The sequence below is a fragment of the Fusarium redolens genome, assembly GCF_020744475.1.
Source record: "Fusarium redolens strain MPI-CAGE-AT-0023 chromosome Unknown BKA55scaffold_3, whole genome shotgun sequence".
Lineage (NCBI taxonomy): Eukaryota > Fungi > Ascomycota > Sordariomycetes > Hypocreales > Nectriaceae > Fusarium > Fusarium redolens.
Window position 1 is genome coordinate 53,420 of NW_025763666.1, and position 19,482 is coordinate 72,901.

At 49.8% G+C, this 19,482-nt stretch overlaps 4 protein-coding genes across 4 annotated transcripts; 2 read left to right on the plus strand and 2 right to left on the minus strand.

Annotated features, from left to right (window-relative positions):
- Positions 1 to 62: 62 nt before the first annotated feature.
- Positions 63 to 9,279, plus strand: BKA55DRAFT_556775 (uncharacterized protein). Its single transcript, XM_046191737.1, has 3 exons — positions 63 to 595; positions 654 to 3,213; positions 3,494 to 9,279. The coding sequence occupies exons 1-3, from the start codon at positions 543 to 545 to the stop codon at positions 8,837 to 8,839; spliced, it is 7,959 nt and encodes a 2,652-aa protein (XP_046053438.1). The 5' UTR covers positions 63 to 542; the 3' UTR covers positions 8,840 to 9,279.
- A 1-nt stretch (position 9,280) lies between these two features.
- BKA55DRAFT_635199 (uncharacterized protein) lies at positions 9,281 to 11,455 on the minus strand (the record flags this gene model as incomplete). The annotated part of the gene is made up of 4 exons (XM_046197007.1): positions 9,281 to 9,932; positions 10,358 to 10,420; positions 10,480 to 10,821; positions 10,877 to 11,455. The coding sequence occupies 4 exons, from the start codon at positions 11,453 to 11,455 to the stop codon at positions 9,408 to 9,410; spliced, it is 1,509 nt and encodes a 502-aa protein (XP_046053439.1). The 3' UTR covers positions 9,281 to 9,407.
- A 1,152-nt stretch (positions 11,456 to 12,607) lies between these two features.
- BKA55DRAFT_502869 (mate-domain-containing protein) lies at positions 12,608 to 15,629 on the plus strand (the record flags this gene model as incomplete). The annotated part of the gene is made up of 5 exons (XM_046186963.1): positions 12,608 to 12,714; positions 12,767 to 12,861; positions 13,078 to 13,473; positions 13,820 to 13,860; positions 14,061 to 15,629. The coding sequence occupies 5 exons, from the start codon at positions 12,608 to 12,610 to the stop codon at positions 15,627 to 15,629; spliced, it is 2,208 nt and encodes a 735-aa protein (XP_046053440.1).
- A 129-nt stretch (positions 15,630 to 15,758) lies between these two features.
- On the minus strand, positions 15,759 to 16,986 carry BKA55DRAFT_503206 (S-adenosyl-L-methionine-dependent methyltransferase; the record flags this gene model as incomplete). The annotated part of the gene is made up of 2 exons (XM_046186983.1): positions 15,759 to 16,645; positions 16,707 to 16,986. The coding sequence occupies 2 exons, from the start codon at positions 16,984 to 16,986 to the stop codon at positions 15,759 to 15,761; spliced, it is 1,167 nt and encodes a 388-aa protein (XP_046053441.1).
- Positions 16,987 to 19,482: the final 2,496 nt, after the last annotated feature.

Here is a 19,482-nt window from a genome sequence, read left to right on the forward strand (position 1 = left end):
CTCCATCGGGCTACCACAGCGGCGGGCAGCATAGCACTAAGCTAAAGGTGACAAAAGTGCCTGACCGCACCATTCATTCAACCATACCATCCATTCGCATTCGCGCTCGCTCCCGACCACCACCAGAAACGTAACTCCGCCTCCTTGTTTCTATCACCATCTTGTCGCCATCGTTCACAAGTTGTCGTTGGCATCTACTGTTTTGCCATAACCTCCTTTGTTCTGCTTGCTACCTTCATCTCATTCTCCTTCCTCTTGTATTGGCTTATTTTGCTGTTTGTCTTTCTTGAGTTGCAGACCTTGTATTCTAAGCTCTTTATCAATCTTAACCAACTGTCCGTCACCTACCGACGCATTACTTTCTCCGCCGCCGATCTTCATCGCCGAACCCGATAAATAGCCCGGTACACCTAATCCCATTGCCACGTCCTCCCAGTTCAACTGTCCTCGACGCCGCCAAAACGCTGGATTTTCATCAAGCATCTCAAGGTCGTCCAAGAATGCTTCGATAGTCGAGTTTGGCCAATAACCCCAAACACGACATGGATGGGACATATAATAACCCTTATGCGCAAGGGCAGTCGCAATCTCCATTGTAATGGTCCTTCGCCATATCTTAAAGTTCCTCACTGTTAATCCGCAATCGCTTCTAGATCTCCCCAAACACCTGGAGGATATCAGGTCAACGTCAACCGTACCAAGACGAGGAAATGGGTCCAAGCGCCGACTCAGAATTATGATGGTGACGACTGGGGCGCCGACGAGTTCGAGGATGACGAGCCACCACCGCCTCCCCCGGTTCCTCGAGTAACAACAGGTCTCCGACCGGTCGGACAGCGAACCGAATCATTTGGACCCTCGCCGAGATTGGCTGCTGCTGTCGCTTCCAGTTCTCGTAGCTCAAGCAACGCGCCTTCACTACAGCTTCAGACAAACCATCCGGATGTGCCCAACCCAGGCCACCCAGAACAATCCCATAATGTTTCGTCGCCGGTTACAGGACGAACCGAATCACCTGCTCCTTTGTCTTCAGGCGCTGGTTCTTCGAAAGCGCCCAGTTATCATCAACAGCCTGACGTTCGATCCTCTACCCCGCAGAGCACCGCAAGTTCCGCTGCTCGTGCTTCGCCTTCAATTCGACCCGATTTCCGCCATATAGATGATGAGCGTAAGCTGGGCGGGTCACCGTTGTCCATCGCAGAGAATATTGCACCTAGACCCGATGATCGCTCTACACCCCCAATCGACGAACCGAACCGGCAAGGATACGGCCAAGGAGATGGCCCAGCGATTGATAAGGTCCAGAAGCAGCCAACTTTTGATAGCATTCTTGCGAAGCGTGAGGAGCTTGGTTTAGGATCTCAGGGGTTGCATGATCCTCCCACTTTGGATAGCATTACTTCTCCGGAGCCTGTTAGTGAAAAGGAAGAAACTGTGATTCATTCACCTGCAGACATAGACCGAAAGCGATTATCTGTCAGCCCGCAGCTTCCCGATGTTGCGCGAATGTCAGTATTTGGCGCCGACTTCTTCTCTTCAGGAAACAATTCGGGCGCTCCTGCCTCTGCTCAAGACCCGACCAAGCAAGACCAACCTTCAGTTCCCAACCAAGCAACTGATAGCCCCGGAAATCTCGCAACTCTGGAAGAGAAGCCCAGGGAGAGTGAAGACAACGCCAGCACTCCTGGGCTTAACAGCAGTACCTCTCTCGCCCCTGTCAACGATCCTCGAGCTGTTCCACCGCTGCGTACACCAAGCCCGAACTCAAAGGGACTTTTCCCATCACCCAGAGAGCCTGCATCAGCCACCGACTCGAAGATTACGCCCACAGAGCCCCTGCATCCTCGACAGCTGGATTACTCTCCATCGAACTACGAGCCAAATTCTGCTTTGACACAAGGGTCTCTGAACACTTTCAATTCGTCGCCTGTTAAGGAAAGTGACGTCTTGAGTGAGGAAATCATGAGGTCCCTGAGCCCCATTGCTCCAACACCAGGTTCTGCGGTGTCTCGACCCCTGCTCGATAATTCTCAGTCTTTGACACCAGGTGACCGGGGTGTCACGCGTAACAGCAGTTATACTCTTAGCGATTATGATAGCTATTGGGCCGATTCAAACGAGAAATCCGCGCCGGAATCGAAAATCGAAGCAGAGGTCCAAGAGAAGCCCAAGACAGAGACCCCTCCAGTGCATGAGCAGCAACAGCAGTCGACTGTCCAACCACTGTCTAGCACCGTGGTGTCTACCGAATCCCAGCCTACCGCTCAGCCTGAGTCACCTAAGTCTGATTCACGACGTAGATTCTCCTGGGAGGCTGGTTTCGATTCCCCACCAAAGATTCTCCCTGTCGAGCCGCCCGCTGGAACTTTCAACGACGAATCTCCTCGTCCAGCGTCTCCTTCACCTCTAGCACCAGTGGTAGTTCAATCTCCAAAAGATAAGGCTTCAGATGTTGCTGGCCAGAGCAAAGAGTCGCCTCGAAATGTTGAGACTCCCAAAATCATCATCCCACCTTCTGGTGGCATTTCGCATCAGGTTTCCAAAGCCAGTACGCTACCGCCTAGCCAGCAGCCAGCTACTTTGGAGCCCCCTTCTCCCGTCTCTATCGAAAATGATGATGCAACTCCGCGAGCCTTTGACAATCGCCGTCCATCTGTTGCAGAGAATAAAACATTGACTCAGATACCTTCAAATCTTACGTCAGCATCACCACCCCCAGATAAGTCGACTAAAGCTCTTCCTCCCAGTCAGTTCCCTCAGACTACTCCATGGCGCGATATCATGAGCCTGGCAACACCCGTTCAAAGGACGCTCAAGTTTGAAGCGGGTTTGGCTACACACCAAGCGTGGGAGTCAGGTCTGGAGAACTGGTTGTCTAATCTGATGACCGAGCATCCCGAATACGCGAACGGAACTTCTTCCTTCTCCGGGGCCGGGGTGCCCACAAGTCAAAAGGGACACGCACCAGGTCCCAGCGTTTCTCACAATCAACAGCCATACTATCAGCAGTATCTTAATGCAAGCTCGCCTACGACAGGGCCTCCAGCAGGGCGATCTCGACTTGGCGGATCCGTGCCATCCGGCTCCAGCGGCTTCGGAAACTCGAGCAACCAGATTGGAACCAAGGGCAAGGAACTCATGCAGTCTGCTGGAAAGATGGGCAAGGGATTGTTTAGCAAGGGAAAGAGCAAATTGCGTGGAACTGGGGACAAGGTATTTCACTGACGCTTCTCTTTTTAGAACCTGTTGTGATGGGCTTCTTCCTTTTTTTTCTCCCTCGGAGCAGGGTTATTGTTGGATTAAATCTCCTTTCGTCATGCACTTCGGGGCTGATGATCACTCTTGACCTTACCTTATGACGAGACGGGTGTATGAGATAGGAATTCTACGACGCTTGTTCCCTTTTCTCCTCCCGCATTGTCATCCATCATGATGTTGCCCATCCATCAGGCTATGTGACAAGAGTGTTTATTAATGTTTCTTTGGTTGACAGGGCGAACCAACATCTCCGGTGCAAACAAAGTTCAAAGCTGAAAGACGCGCATCGTGGGGTTTAGATCGTCTCACAAGATCCCGCGCTGATGACTCCTCCGAGAAAGACGTCGTGAACTCGAGGCCTTCGACCCAGTCGTATCATGCTCCCCAGTCCTCCCAATCTTCTAGCATGCTACAGTTTGGCCCTGTGCCATCGACTGGCGAACCAGGTAAGAGACTTGCTTCACACGAGAGCTATGGGCCTCAGCTCTCACAAGATCCATCTGCCTCTGCCTCTGCTTCCGCTTCTATCTCCGCTCCCGCCAGTAAAGAAAATGATGATAGATCACAATGGTACATTCCAACGCCTATCGATGAGTCTACTTGGGATCCGTTCAAGGGAACAGACCTTGCCAAGGGTAAAGCTTCTGAGCAATCAGGAGCCATGCTTGCAAATCAAGGCCACCCTCAGGATGGTTCCAGCACCCAAATGCCATCCAGTAAGCCAATGTCTGGCGGTGCAACTCCTACGCCTGCCAGCGGTGGTATTCGTATGGTGCCTCCAGAGGACCCTGCTGGCCCATCACCTCAACCGACGTCTGTTTATTCATCAGTCATCTCTCAGGAACCCATGGCAAATGTACCTCAGTCTCAAACTCCGACTCAACCACACGATCCCTCGGCCATGCCTCGGCGTCATTCATCCTTTGTTGGACTACCTCCCATCAGAAGAGGATCGACTTTTGACGTAAACTCGAGATCGACAGCGACCGAGCAAAGGACTACCGAACCTATCGCTGAGCACGTTTCTGCTGAACCGGAAGATTTCGACGAAATTGCTCGTCAGCAGGGAACACTGACATCTGAGGTCACTGTCGGGTCTACTTTGGTTGGGACAGACTCTATTATGGAAGAGAAGTCGAAGAAAGATGTGGATGGATCAGAACCGCAATCACCCCCTCCGCAACAATCACCGCGCCACTCACTTCAGCAATCACCTCCTCGGGGACCACAGCATCCATTCCAGATGCACCCAGTCCAACCTGGGCCTATGCCACCGCAAACTCAAGGATACAAGCCTCCAACGCTACCATTACTTCCACCTCAGCTCATGGGAGGCAACCCCGTTCAAAGGCTTCCTCCATCTGGTCCCTGGAAGTTGGAGGAAAGTCACCTATCTGAACCTCTTCATCGCGTTACTCCTAAACCACAGGCCGTTCCTCCATCAGGCCAATGGAAGTTGGAAGAGAGTCATCTGGCCGAACCTCTTCACATGGTTAACAGAAACCGAGCTGGCACAAATGCTTCGCAACTTTCACAACTCTCACAGCGTTCACAGCAATCCCAAAATGACCCCTTCTTTGGCTATAACAAAGAAACTGGAGATGTTCCTCCTTCACCCTCTTCGAGCTCTACAGCTAATAAGCATCATCAACGGCAAAAGCCTTCTGAGGTGCCACCTTCGTCTGCCAATCGTTACCCTGGTCTCTTCCCTGGCCATCAAAGACAGCCGAGCGGTTCCAAAGAAGGCCATCTCGGCCCTGGATCACAGTTCATAAGACGCTTTTCTCAGGAGGGCATTGCCAGAACAGGAACAGGTGACGCTACCAATGAAGATCGGGGACGTTCTAAGAAGGCCTCAGCATTATTGAAGGATATTGGACATCGCTTCAGGAAGAGCTCGACTGAGCGACGAAGCACGCCTGTGGATCACCACGGTCAGCAGTTTCATCCTCCGCAACAACAGCAGCAACTTCAACCACCGCACGCTGAGGTCCATCACGATGCGGCTTCTGTATCAAGTGTGACGACGGACGGAGCCCATGACAAGAAGAAGTCCAGAGCCAGTTTCATGCTAGGCTTGAGGAGTAAGCAGAGCCGAGAAAGGCTTTCAATGCCTCCCCCTCCACGCCCGGATGAGAGCAGGCCCGCCACATCGACGGAAGAGAGAAGGGGATCTCGGCTCAACCCTGACTTCGATCCTGCTTCGGGTCAGCATCGACCTGTAGGTCCTCCACGCGCAGCTACTTCAAACTTGGCCAACGAGATGAGCCAATCTGCTACTCCTCCAGCGAAGAAGCGATTTTCGGCATTCAATACCAAGGCTGCTATGACGAATGTCTTCAATCGGCCAAGTAGTCGTACATCCTCAAAGCCTGGTACACCCACCTCTTCAAGGCCGATCTCAAGCCACTTGGGAGCTCAGCAACCAGTATCCCTGCAACGCCCTGCTCATCCAGGCTTCGAGCGAAGTAACACTGCTGGTCCTACTTTCAACCAGATTCTTCCGACTCCAACGGGTACACCGCCGGTTGATGCTAACGAGCGCCGTAAGAGACGAGGTTCGGCTGCTGGACTGATCTCTGGCCTTTTAGGACATGTCCACAAGAGCAAGGAGTCTCAGCAGACTACGTCACCCCAGATGCAACATCCTTATGATCGTCGCGCTTCTGGTCCCCAGCTTGGTACCCCTCACCCGCCCGCCCTGCAGACACAGGGGCGAAGACCTTCGGGACCACAACTGACCAGCCCTGTACTTCCAGGGGGTCAGCTTGGAAGCCCTCATGGCCCTGCCCCGCCATTGGCTAGTCCCCAACCTCAGAGACCTCATCAATTTGGTGATCAACAGTCGATATCTAGGGAACAATCCCCCATGTCATCTGCCCGACCTCTATCTGGTGGAATAAGAGATACCCAGCACGCTCAATCTGCCTACCGCAACTCACGTCCATCACCTCTAGGCTTTGGCTCTACAACTCCAGCCGGAACTCCTCCTATCGGGTCAGTGATTGATTACAGTCGTCATGGGACTCCACAGACACCTTTCAGCGTGGGACAGAGCTTCCCGGACGCGCGAGCTGCAAGAATGCGATCGATCTCACCAGCTGCGTCCGCGATCCGATCTGCCCCGACAACGCAGACCTCTTTCAATGTCCCAAGCACGGCCCCAACAACTCAACCGTCGTTCCACCATGCGTCGCAATCGTCGCAGTCGCTTGACAAGCTCGCGCATGCAAAACAGGAGGGAACTCAGATCCAACGACCAGTTACAGACTCCCCAAACATGTCCTTCAGGCATGACAATAGGCCTAGTCATGGTGCATCAGATAATGATATGCCCCTGTCTCCAGTGTCGCAAATGTCCAAAACTGGCCCGCCGTCTGTATCGTCGATGGCTACTCAGAGTCCTCGTCTGAACACTACCACTTTGGCTGCTGGAAGGCGACAATCCTCCCAGCTTTCGCAGCCTGACACGCCTGTTGTATCCGCAGTGTCTACTTCGCCACAACTGCAGACCTTTGCCAACAGGATGGGAATGTCACCTCCACAGCAACAACAGCAGTTTCCTCCTGGATTCCAGCAGCAACCTCCCGGCGCTCAGCAACAGGCACACCCTCAGCAGATGAACCCCCAACATGGCGGTTACCAGATTGCTCCAGGGCAGCAGTATGAGCCCAACCTTCGCACCTCATCTGCCGGTCAGCATATGCCAGGCTCCTACTTACAAGCCACTTCTCCTGGCCGCCCACCTATTCAGATGCAGCACTCCGATTCAGGCCCTCCAGTCCCTCCAAAGGACGGCTCGGCTGCTCTCCAGCAACCTCAGGTCGCTAATCAGCCAGCTCGCCAGGGAAGTCCGGGAGCTTCAAAGTGGAAAGGCTTGAGGAACCGCATGTCGGCACAGGTCTCAAATAAGCCAGTAGCGAGTCAAGGAAAGGGCGAGAACGACAAGTTGACTGCAAGCAAGATCCTTGGAGCATTTAAACGAGGTTCCAAGGAGAATCGGCAGTCAATGGTGATTCCCGATCTGCAGGCTTATCAGAACCATGAGATGCGGCCTGTACAGCGACCTCAACAGCCCCAAGTCACTCAGCAGCCCCAGCAGCAATTTGCTAGTCAAGTTCCGTATGGACAAACCCAGTCTCCCCGTCCATCCTCGCAGGTCAGCGGCCAGCCTTTCGGACAAGTGCCAACTGCTCGCCCGTCATCTCAGTTCAGCAACCAGAGCATGGGACAAGCGCAGTCCAAGCGTTACTCATCAATGTTTACCGGCCCAAGTATGCCACAGCAGGAATTCCGAAGCCCTTCTGGGGCTTTCGCTTCAAGTCCTCAGGGCATGGGCCAGCCACAACCTGGTCATCAATATCAATCTCCTCCTCAAATGCAAGGGCAGTTCCCGCCTACACAGTCGCCTCAGGCCCAATTCAATTCTCCGCCGAAGCCCCATGGTCAATTCCAGTCTCCCGCACAGCAACAGGGACAATTCCAATCACCTCCTCAACCGCAAGGCCAGTTCACGTCTCCTATGCAGCAGCAAGGTCACTTCCAGTCTCCCGCACAGCAACAGGGACAATTCCAATCTCCTCCTCAGCCCCCGGGTCAATGGCAGCCTCAGATGCCTCCCCCTGCTGGGCAATTCCCACCACCCCAACAGAGGCAGGCTTCTTATCCTGGCCAATGGCACGGAACAATTGGTCACAGCCCAAACACGCCTTCATCATACAGAAGTCCTCAGCATTCTCAGTTCTCGTCGCAGCCTCAGAGCCCGCAGTATGGGTTCCCGATAGGACAAAATGTTCCCGGAGAGGAATCGCCTCCTGTCCATGTCTCGACGCCTACTCAGGTTCACTCTCCTACACCAGTTCATGCCCCATCACCTCGTCCTTCGCTGTTGAACCTACAAGCTATGGTTGCTGCCAACCCTGAACACGACCACACTCAGGAGGGAGAGCGTGAGCACACAGACGCCGCTCCTCGAAACGAACCCAATGCAACCCATCAAGGAACCTCCAATATGCAGAGGTTTAACAGCGACAGTCCCCATAGTGGCAGAACTAGCGGAAGCCCTAGAGTCGGTGGCAATCCTCCGCCTGCCCAACACGTTGCCCCAAGAATAGGCACGGAGCAGAACGGCAGCTCAAAGTCCCGGGCTCCTAGCCTTCCTATGCCTGCGCTTGCTGGAGGTGATTTCATGGGAGGTCATTCTGCGGCGGGTGCCAGCTCACATTTCTCACCCAAGGCAGAAGAGTCTCAGGGTGTGTCACTCAGTCCCCCATCTGGTGCACCGGGTAGTGTCAGCCCCAACTCTACGAGGCAATCCCCCTCTGGTGGTAGTGATCTAGGCCCGCCCGAGCCAAAAAGCAGGGGAGGCCCATCCTTCCACGCTGAACTGGAGGATACAGAGGATGCCCGGAAGCGGACATTGCGAATTGATTCGCAAGAAGAGAAGATTCACTATGATCCTAATGCTGACTCAGATGGAGAGGTTCCTCCTCAGATGAGTGCGACTAGTTATCCTGGACAAGAGTGGAATCCCTACGGCATGCCCGAGATGGGCGACTGGAACGAAGCGACGGATCGTTAAACCATTCCTCACTGTCTATTAATCTACCTATATACGCACTCCCTACTCGTATACGCACAGCATATACCATGCTTCTACCACCATACCTAAGTTTGTTTCTTAGTTTGCCAACCCAGGAATATAACTCGACCTGTAACGGCCGCCCTTACCCCGATTCTTGGATATATATAATAGTTCATGTTAGCCCACTACTGGATATATCAATGATTGGGGCTTTGTTATTTGTGCCCAATACAGCGTGGCGTCATGGCTGTACATATATTACTGTCTATGCATTTACAGAATTTGTCAAGAGATGGAGCGAACAGTAATAACAGTGGAGAGATAGCATGGAAGGGGTGGAAAAGTACACGCATTTACGCATATCTAATTTTTTAATTCCTTATATATAATTTACACTCCTTGTGGGCAGGTTAATAAAAAGCGTTTTTATCCGCGAGAAAGTTTGTCCTTCACTGGATTCCAGAAGTGAAACGAAGTGTCCGTCATGTATCGCATTACAGAATCATTATATTATTTGTGATCATTTCCTGGAGAGCCTTGAGTGTACAATATCAAAATGAACTCATCAAAAGTCCAAAGAAGCATTCCTGAAGGGTATCAGCGCCAGAATGACGGCCTGTGTATAACACGCCGCTCGATCAACAACGCCACCAGTCAAAAGCCCAACCGAACCCTGCTTGTTCTTTGAATCCGTTTGTCCAAACACCATATCATCGGCATGCCCCAGCTCAACACCCTCCTTCAGTAGTTTACAAGTCCTCTCCGGTAGAAAATATGCCGAAGTTCGAGCCTTGCCAATCTTGCCATCTTTTCCAATAACCACAATCCAAGCAAAAGAGCAGATGGAGCCGTTGTGAGTCTCAACACCGCCTTCGATGCCAACCCAGAAATCAGCTTCTGGTCGTGCTGTTTGGGCGTTTTGTGCTCTATTTGTTGCGCCACGCAGAGTCTCTTCGTCTGAGAAGGGTTGGTCTGAGACGTTGGAGTCTACACTTATGCCCTGGAAGTCATAAGAGTCTGGAAGCATTTGTGTGAAGCCTTCACGGGTGGCTTTGATTTTGGGGATGTTGTTTGAGGCAACGACCACGAGCTGTTGCTTTTGAGCTGGCTCCATGGTTGGTTTTTAAAGAGCGAATTTCTTGGCGAGAACGTTGACTATGGTTCGATGGTTTTCAGATGTGCTCATGGCTTGGCGGTCAAAGAATATGGGTAGGTCTCCACTGAACGACCAGTTTGTAATATGTTGAATTAGTAGACTTCAAGTCTGAGGGGTTTTGCAGCAGTTGGTCTGTGTTCTCCACCTGTGGTCGCTATTGGTAGGTTCAAAGGCTGATATCAATTCTATTCAGAGCATAGTAACGATAACCATTCAATTATTTAACTTTCGATAGGCCGAGTTTCTTATCAAGATGTACCACTATAAAGTCACATTCGACTGCCAGCATGAGCAGCCTCAGCTGTATTACTTCTAAACAGACTCTCACTCCTCCAACCTATGTCTCAAGATCCCCAAACTTTAGGCCAATCTTGTTCTCTAATCCAATCTTCGATGTTTCTTAGTTGAGGAGGCGGATTCAGCTGCAGTACAGATCAGCTTCCACCTTTATCTTATCACAAATATCAAGAGAAGAACTTACCTCGTTGGGATGAACAGCAGGAGAATCACCACCACCATGAAACCCGATCTCGTTACAAAATGCAAAGTTATCTTGCAATTCAGCCCTCAACTCTGGTTTACAGTCAAAGCTGAACTGTCCGGGTGGTATGTGTAGTATTTCAGTCTTGTATCCCGTCACTTTACTGAAAATTCCTACGAATTCCCGTGGTGTGATCCAAGAACGATACCCAATGACACTTTTCCCTGGATGGTTTTGAATTAGGGCTTTGACCAAGGGACCAGAGTCTTGGTCGTGTGATATCAGAGGAACTTTGGTGTCGAGGTCTAGGTTGTTTGCGAATTGTATGTTTCCATTGTCTTTCTGCTACATCGTCAGTTTGAATATTCTGACATCATGGCTGACACTAGGATCTGACCTTGGCAGGCTGGGCCATTGGATGAGTTAAGAAGTTACTCAAGAAGTATCCCGGCAGATATACACTCGTCTTTGCCCATAGCTCTGGCTGGTTTTGTGCACCGTGCTCTTCTGCATCAGCCTTGGAGTCAAAATGACAAGCATTCGTATACTTTCCTCCCGACAATTTCGTGACACCTGGGAGTGAGGATATGATGAATCTTTCTAGACTTGATAGTCTGGCAGCTTCATCGATGATATTCTTGAGTTGTTGAGTTTCTTGTATCTTTGTCCACTCGTTGAGTGCCTGTCCCGGCTGTGGTTTGTTTCGATTCTTCGGATCGTTGTAGATGCCCCAAAAGTCACTGACTGCAAAGATGGCATTTGCGTCTTGAAAAGCTTTGGCTAGTGAGGCTCTGTCGCCCAAGTCGGCTTGAACTATTTCAACACCGCGGGCCTCGAGATTCTTTGATTCTAGGCTTGAGGGGTTTCGAGTGATGCCACGAACACGCCATTCTGGGTCAGTGATGAAGGAGTTGACAACAGAGCCTCCTTGACCACCTGTTGCACCAATGACCACTATGAGCTTTTTGGTGGTCATGTTGAGTGTGGATTGTGCTTTGTATGATAATGGTCTATTTATCTCTACTCTTTATATATTTTCTGAGAAAATACCTTCTTACTCATTATTAATCGTCTCCCTCTCAGTCAGTCTCATCGCGTTATTCCAATGCCTGTCTCGCTGTTGGTTGGTGTCTTAAACAGGAACGGTTCCACTAAAGTCCGCTCCAATCCGCCTCTGTCTCACTTCTGCCTCCCTATTACCCGCTCACCTCCGCTCTCAGCCTCTCTCTCCTCTTCCTGCAATCAATCTCTTCGGCCTGTTCACGGTATCTCACCCCAACGCTCACGCTCACGCTGCTGCGTAAGAGGTCTCTATTGATTTATAAGCTGCTTTGCAATCACTACAGATCTACGAGGCCGTCAACGTTGCGCTGATCGAGATGCCAGTGGCTCGCCATTCATGTGCAACATGTCGGTAAGGCTTCATCCTTAATTAATTGAAGCATCTCTGACTTGATCAGCCGCCTCAAGAGGAAGTGCATGAGAGAATTGCCATCTTGCTCCTTAGTACGGCTCAGAAATGAGGCAGGCATAGCCTAAAACTGACGGCTTACAGTGTGCCCGCCTCGGTAAAAAATGTGAATATATAGAACTTCCACCACCTCCAACTGCTTCTCACCCGGATGGAACAAGCCAACCATCTCTATCAGAACCCAACCAACCGTTTCCCCTGGCCTTCTTCTTGGATCCAGATCTCTTCACGCCCCTAACCACCAGCAATGCATTGGCACCTGGGCCCAGAGTCGATCTGCAGCAGATTATAGCCAAGCACTTGGAACCAGATGACTTGCCAGTCCTCTATCACAATTACTTTTCTTCAGTGCATGAGTGGCTTCCTATGATTAGCAGAAAGCGGATCACATATGCCGACCCTTTCAGTCAAGATGCTTGCCATGATCTACTACTTTTATGTATGAAAATATGCACGCTCAGACCCAACGGACAGCCTCCATCCCAACATCCGTTGTACATGTTGGCAAAAACTCTGTGTGCCGCTGCTGAAAGTGCAGGCCTAGTTTCACTTCGCCTAGCCCAGTCTTTGGTCCTGCTGGCTCTCTATGAGGCGTGCCAGGCTATATATCCTGCCTGCTATCTCACCATCAGTCGAGCGGCAAGACTAGGGATACTGATGAGTTGGCATGATAGAGATGCACAGCAGCTCTTCAAATTTGCTGATTCTTGGTCTAAACGAGAAGAGCAGCGCAGAACATGGTGGACTATCTTTGTGCTTGACAGGTAGGTCATTTCTCTGCATCCTTGAACCTCCATCTAACAAAACTATGTTCAGATTCATCAATATCGACACAAGTGGACTACCATTTGCCGCTCCAGAACCTTGCCCTGACGAGCTACTACCAGTCAACGATGAAGACTGGGTTTTGGGTAAGACAGTGCCAAGCGAGCCACTGTATACAGCATGCTTCAGCTCCATCACAACTCTGGGCTCCTTTGCTAGAACATGTCAAGCAGCTCATATGCTCGGCAAGGTCATTACACACAAACATTTGAAAACCAAATCCTCACACGACATCCTGCATGTTGTCCAGGAAGGCCAGAGCCTTAATAGAGCACTAACCTCACTACAAATTTCTATTGAAGAACAATCCTTGAGCAACGTTTCTTCTTCTTCGGCGTCATCTTTGGCATGTGCTTCCGCCATTTGCATTAGTGCCCAAGCGCTCCTATACGGAGCTTATGGTTGTCCTGACGCCCCTGGAATAACAAGTCGAGAACGCTTGACACACGAAACAGAATTGCAGAGTATTAGCGTTCAAGGTCTGAGAGCGCTAGGTGGTTCTTTGACTCCTAAGTTGGCTCAGATTCAGTCAGATTGTCCTCTTCAAGCAAGATGTTTTTATACTGCTTGTAGTGCATGCTCATGGTTTATTCGGGAAGACAATGAACCACAGATGAAAGATGCTTTGGTGATTATCGTCGATGGGCTTAAAAGGCTATCTGACCGTTGGCCAATCGCGAGTGAGTACTTCAGACTTTGTTCCTTGAGGTGAACTGACGGTTTCCAAGCTGAGTACATTTCTCTTCTCGAACAGGGCGGAATTTTGCGTCTCGTTGATGCCACTCTGAGACGGAAAACATGTCTTGAAGTTTAATGCTCCTTGGTATTTCAACCGACTCCCAGGTTCAAATATAATGATATGGTGCTTGATTTACTTCCAACAAACTTCAGGCATGGCGAATGAATGAACGGGCCTGACATCAATACCACGTGATAAGGTTGGCCTCAATTGATTTGACAGAACGTCATAAATCAGAAGACCATTCACGAATCACGGTATTCTCGTTCAACAAAGTTCATGTAAGTTCATGAGTCGTCCAAAAGCATCAAACAATTATGAACAATTGAGTTCTCTAAGTGGGTCTGTCATTCTGTCTTTGGTTTAGCTCTCTCTTTTCGTTGCTGGGTCCGAAATCGGTGGATCACGTCTTTCTTTTCGCCTTTGGCACTGAAGAATTCTTCTTATAAACATCCTCTACCCAATTCGCCCTCCATTAGTGGATCTCACAGGGCTCAAAAACGCTATTGAAGCTCGAGCTTTCATCAATTGAGCCGAGACTGACAGCCAATATATATAACACCACCGCCAATGCCTTCGAGCGAACGTCGGCGCCGTGAGGGTCACCAAGACTCTCACACTCACACTCACACTCACACTCACACTCACACTCACACTCACAATGGCGTGTTACACGATGAGACTTCGCCTTTGCTTCCAAGGATATCAGAAGTCAGCGAAAATGGAACGGCAAAGTCGTTGACCGACGTCCATAGCCTCTTGGCTGAAGCGAAACTACTATGCCAATACTCCCTCCCTTTGATCGCGACGTACCTTCTTCAGTATTCTTTTACTGTCATTACAACCATTGTCGCGGGTCGTTTAGGTGCTGAGGAATTGGCAGCTTCAAGTTTGGGTTTAACAACGATTAACATCATTGGGTTCACCATCTTTGAGGGCATGGCCACGGCTCTCGATACACTGTGTGCTCAGGCCTACGGGTCTGGTCGCTATACCGGCGTCGGGATGCACATTCAGCGAATGATCGTGTTCATGTCAATCGTCATGATCCCCGTCGGTGCTATTTGGCTGTGCTCCCACTGGATTCTGCCATTACTCGTTCCTCAGCGAAGCCTCGCTCTGAAAGCCGCCTCTTTCTTGCGGGTTAGCCTCGTCGGACTGCCTGGTTATGCATTCTTTGAGGCTGGTAAGAGGTTTCTTCAAGCGCAGGGGGAATTTGCTCCTGGAATGGTCATTCTCATTATTTGCGCTCCCGTCAATGCCTTTCTGAGTTGGTACTTTGCTGTCAAACTTGACATGGGCCTCGATGGCGCTGCTTTCGGCCAGGCTCTTGCTAATAACCTTCGACCTGCGCTTCTTCTGTTGTATGTCGTGTTCATTGGCAAGAAGTCTCACCGATGCTGGGGCGGCTGGGATAGCCGTGCTGCATTTGCGATTCGTGAATGGGGCCCCATGGTCCGTCTCTCTGTCGCAAGCACCGCCGTTAATCTTGCAGAGTGGCTCGCTTTTGAGATCCTCATGGTCAGCACCTCTTACCTTGGTACCCGTCATCTGGCTGCGCAAACAGTTCTCAACACGCTTTCCATTGTTACATGGCATATACCGTTCTCGATAAGTGTTGCAGTCACCACTCGCTTCGGTCATCTGGTTGGTGCTGGGGCACTCAAGGAAGCACGACGTGCTGCTATTTTATACTCTGGCGTCTTCACCGTGGTTGGTATCCTCGATGGCGCATTCCTCTACGTCTTGCGAAACCCGCTCGCAGACATGTTCTCCGACGACAGTACGGTCAGAGACCTTGCCACAGGATCAATGGTTGCTGTTGCATGCTTTCAGGTCATCGACTCAATCATCTGCGGCACCAACGGTGTGTTGAGAGGTCTGGCAAAGCAGTCTGTTGCTGCGTGGGTTGTCCTGGCAGTCAATTACCTTGCTGCCGTGCCATTTGCCATATGGCTGGAGCTAGGAAGCCCAAACCTCAAGCTCGACGGTCTTTGGATCGGTCTTGGAAGTGGTATGGTTATTATTGCGATTATTGAATGTGTGTATATGAAGTGGATTAGCTGGCAAGATTGCGTAAACGATGTGAAGGAGAGAGAGGATGACGGGACATAGAATGTCTGCGTAATGGCTCTGGATCTGGACTATAGACAAAAGTAAAGAATCTTTCATGGCTCTTTTCAGCCACGTATTTCAGCTGACCAGCACCCTTACATGTAAGAGAACCCAATCTCATAAGTTTACTCAAGCCAACATCGCTTCAATCACACTCTCAGAGCCTTTGTGATAGATTCCAGTGACTTTCAATCCTGCGTCATTGAGGAGCCGATGCCACTGACTTTCAGTTCGCTCGCGATTCACCAACATTCCCATCATCGTCCAGTCGAGGCTCGTCTGCTGCCAAGGAGCGCCGACATCTCGCAGAACAGTTTCATTGATGAGAAGTCGAGAGCGATCCTTGTCCATGGCATCTCGAAGGTGAGATAAGATGGTGGCACACTCTGCATCAGGCCAGTCGTGAAGAATCAGGCGCATGAAATATGCTTTTGCGCCTCTGTACTCGGCTGGTTGAGGAGTGAAGAAGTCGTGAGGGATGGCTTCAATAATCTCGGGAAGGTTACCAGATGATTTGGCTTCTTCTATGACTGCCTGGAGGTCTTGTAATACCAATCTTCCAAGGACCTTTTCTGAAGCCAAGCCTAGCAACTCATGACCAAGGCCACCACCAACATCAACCAACCAAGGAGCATTAGCATTGGTGTTTTCGCCCAGTCGTTCTTTATATGGATACACTTCAGTCCAACGAGGTCTTGCCTTAGCGTAACCAGCCATGAAACTGTTGAAAGCTTTTCCTAGACGAGCATTATCTCTGAGAATACTGAAGAAAGGGTTATCAGTTCTCAAGCCATATTGAACAGGAGAATGGTTGGCATCTTTGGGAACTTGATAGTTTGTCTGAGCCAGAAACTCAGGAAGACCTTGGAATGTTGGGATCATGCCTTCGAAGCTGTATATGAGGCCTCCCTCCATAGTTGGATCTCTGGTGGACATGGAGAATGGCGTTCCAACATACGAGTCTTGGCCGACTTCTTTGATAATGCCATTTGCAGCCAAATGCTTGAGAGCTCGAGCTATCACAGGATAATCAATCAGAACAACACCAACTACAGGAGAGACTGAACGAATACATACCAACCAATACAGGATCAGCTTTGGTACCAGCCGCCAACTGCTTACTGCTCTGAGGCTCTTGTCCAAGTTTCTGAAGTATCCCCAGATTAAAGAGCGTTCGAAAAGCAGCAGTCCGAGTTGGTTCGCCCCAGCCAATTCTCGCAAGTTGCTCTCCTGGGTTTTCAAGCTCTTGGATGAGAGCGCTGGCTGTAGCTATGATTTTCTGTCTGGAGGTTTCATCTCCTGTTTCTGTAAAGTGCTTGCCATCTATGGCTAGAGATTCTACAAGTGAAGCTGCCATAATGATGACTTGATAACAGACTCTGAAAGAGACAACATGAGAAGATTTCATTCCCCTCGGGTACATGAGTGCTTATTTATGTTATATGGAGTGGATAGGTAGGCAGCTACCGTAAGATCTGGTGATATTCATCACGGTTAGCGTCAGCTTACTGTAAGCCTCACACCATCATAAAGAGCAGTCATTCCTCATTACAGTTAGATCTTCACATAGTTCACGGATTTTCTTCCACCTAATACAGATCACTCTCTCAATACTGAAGTCGGCCAAATCACCTAACCCCACGACAACTGGCTTAGACGCTAGCCGTGATGAATATTACGAGAGATTGCGGTATTCCCTTGACACTGCCTGATTCACGTTTGTCATGATAAAAGCATTTTCATGAATAGGGACGATCACTACGTGAAGGATTCGGAAGAGCTAGCTACTGATAGTGCTTACTCATAAAGCTTGGAGGCTTGCATCCTACGGTCTGAGTGTTGGGAGAGCGAAGTAGTCTAATAATCATCAAAGCATAGCTTTTGTGTTTTCACATTTCGAATTTTCCTTCCTGGTCATGATGAATTTACAAGATCCGGAAAGTTTTTATGAGAACAAACCGGCCGTATATCAGTCAGTTAAACATGAAAGGGAAGAGTAGATACCACTGTGTACAAAGGAGGATGGTAGACGAACGTATTTATATTAATTACTCTAGCTTTCAAGTTCTTTTTCTTTTCTTTTTCTTTTAGGCTGGTACTAAAAGAAGGCCAAGTCCACAAGACAACAGATCGAACCGCTAAAAACGGGCAACATGAATTTCACAACGATAGAAATATGTTTTCTTTGCCCGCCGTCTGAGTTGGCTGCTTGATTTGCTGACATAGCGAGGCTCTGCTGAAATTCCATCTGGCTGCATAAGATCCTCGCCCAGAAGGTTATAACACCGTTCATCATAATATCTCAGCCCCCAGATTCTTTAGTCAAAGGACTCTAAGGGAAGTTCCGGCTTTTCACGGCTGTATCGAGACATTTCTTGGCTGTTGGTTAGGGATATGTCATTTGGCAGTGGTGATAAAATGGACTAATGATCATTTCAAGAGCCGAAAACTTCAAATAAAAGTCCTAAGTGACAAAAAAGATTAGAATATCTTAGGGTAGTTTATGATGAGCTTAGCTTGCTCTTTGACCAGTTTATTTTCTCACCTCACCCTGAGTCTTAAGTCTCCTGACGCCTGGAGGGCAAGTAATGGAATGTACATCAAGAGTCTGTGCGACTTGTTTATTGCTGTGAAACCATCCATGGACTAATTGTCCTTGCTATTTTTCAGGGCAAAATAATGACGATGCAAGGGCCGTTATTCCATTAAACTTGACGTTCAAGGGAGATGCTTGCTCTGATGTCATAGGTCACATTGGACCCTTATCTTGGAGAGATAACTAACATGGATGGAGGCACTTGGACCTGGGCACAGACAAATAACGGAACTTGACAATGATTTAATTGAAACTTTGGATCTTGAGGCGGTTAACGGAATTGCCAACTCATCAATTCAGCCTCAAGTAACACTGCAGTGAGTGTCACACAACCACAGCATATCACTCACTACGTGTAATGTTACTTGGTCAACACGCCAACATATGCACAAGACGTTAGACCTGCAGGGGCTGCAGCTAGTCAGGGGTAAAATGATCGTCTTTGCTGAATGATTCTCTGATCTGCTCTTGATTTAGAGGAATACATTCCAGTTGATCTGCAATAAACAGGCTTCATGCCTGTTGTTGTCCAGTTCGATATCGACGACCTACCCTGGATCGCATCTGGCATTCGTCATGGCTTGCGCTTGTCTCGCTTCACTCTCCCTTTCAATTCCGTTTAGCTCCTCCCTCGACGTGGCTTTGAAAGGTGGATCCTCTCCAAGGTCCCTGTCGGCCAGTTCATCGTCATCCTTGCCCAAACTTGATTGATTCACTCTCAAATGGACCCGTCATCACTGCCCACTTTTGCCAAATCAATTCTCCTCCACTTGGAGCTAAGCAAAGGGAAACACTTTACCTGCAGCAGCAGCAATTGGCCATGTCTCATCAAACGATGACCCTGTAGCTACTGTGCTACTGCAAACTCGTCTCGTCTCATATTTTCTCAGTCACGCACGACTCAGGAAGAATTCTTCTCCTTCTACTCCTTTCCCCTTTTCACCTCGTAACTTTGAGCCATGGCAATAGACTCCGAACGAGACGAGACCCAAGAGCCTGGTCAAGCACGAGGCCTAGGCCTGGCTCTGGGTTGGGCTGGAACTGTAAACTTGGCGATAATCCACGGAAGACCTTCCACTAAAACTTCGGCCTAGCCTCAGCTGCCAAAGAGACCGGATAGGGCGCTGGAACGGCCCCTGCCTTGAATCGCTAGCGCACGGGCTCGCACTGAACGCGCATCCCGTTAGGTCGTTTTCTCGATAAGGTCTACTTCGCTCTCAAGTATCGAGAAATCGACCACCGCAGCAACCGTGAGCA

Excerpts from the sequence above, each read along its gene's own strand:
- BKA55DRAFT_556775 (XM_046191737.1), top strand. The coding sequence starts at position 543 with ATGGATGGGACATATAATAACCCTTATGCGCAAGGGCAGTCGCAATCT. Across the intron at positions 596-653 it reads GGGCAGTCGCAATCTCCATT|ATCTCCCCAAACACCTGGAG; the intron begins GTAATGGTCCTT and ends AATCGCTTCTAG. Across the intron at positions 3,214-3,493 it reads TGCGTGGAACTGGGGACAAG|GGCGAACCAACATCTCCGGT; the intron begins GTATTTCACTGA and ends TTTGGTTGACAG.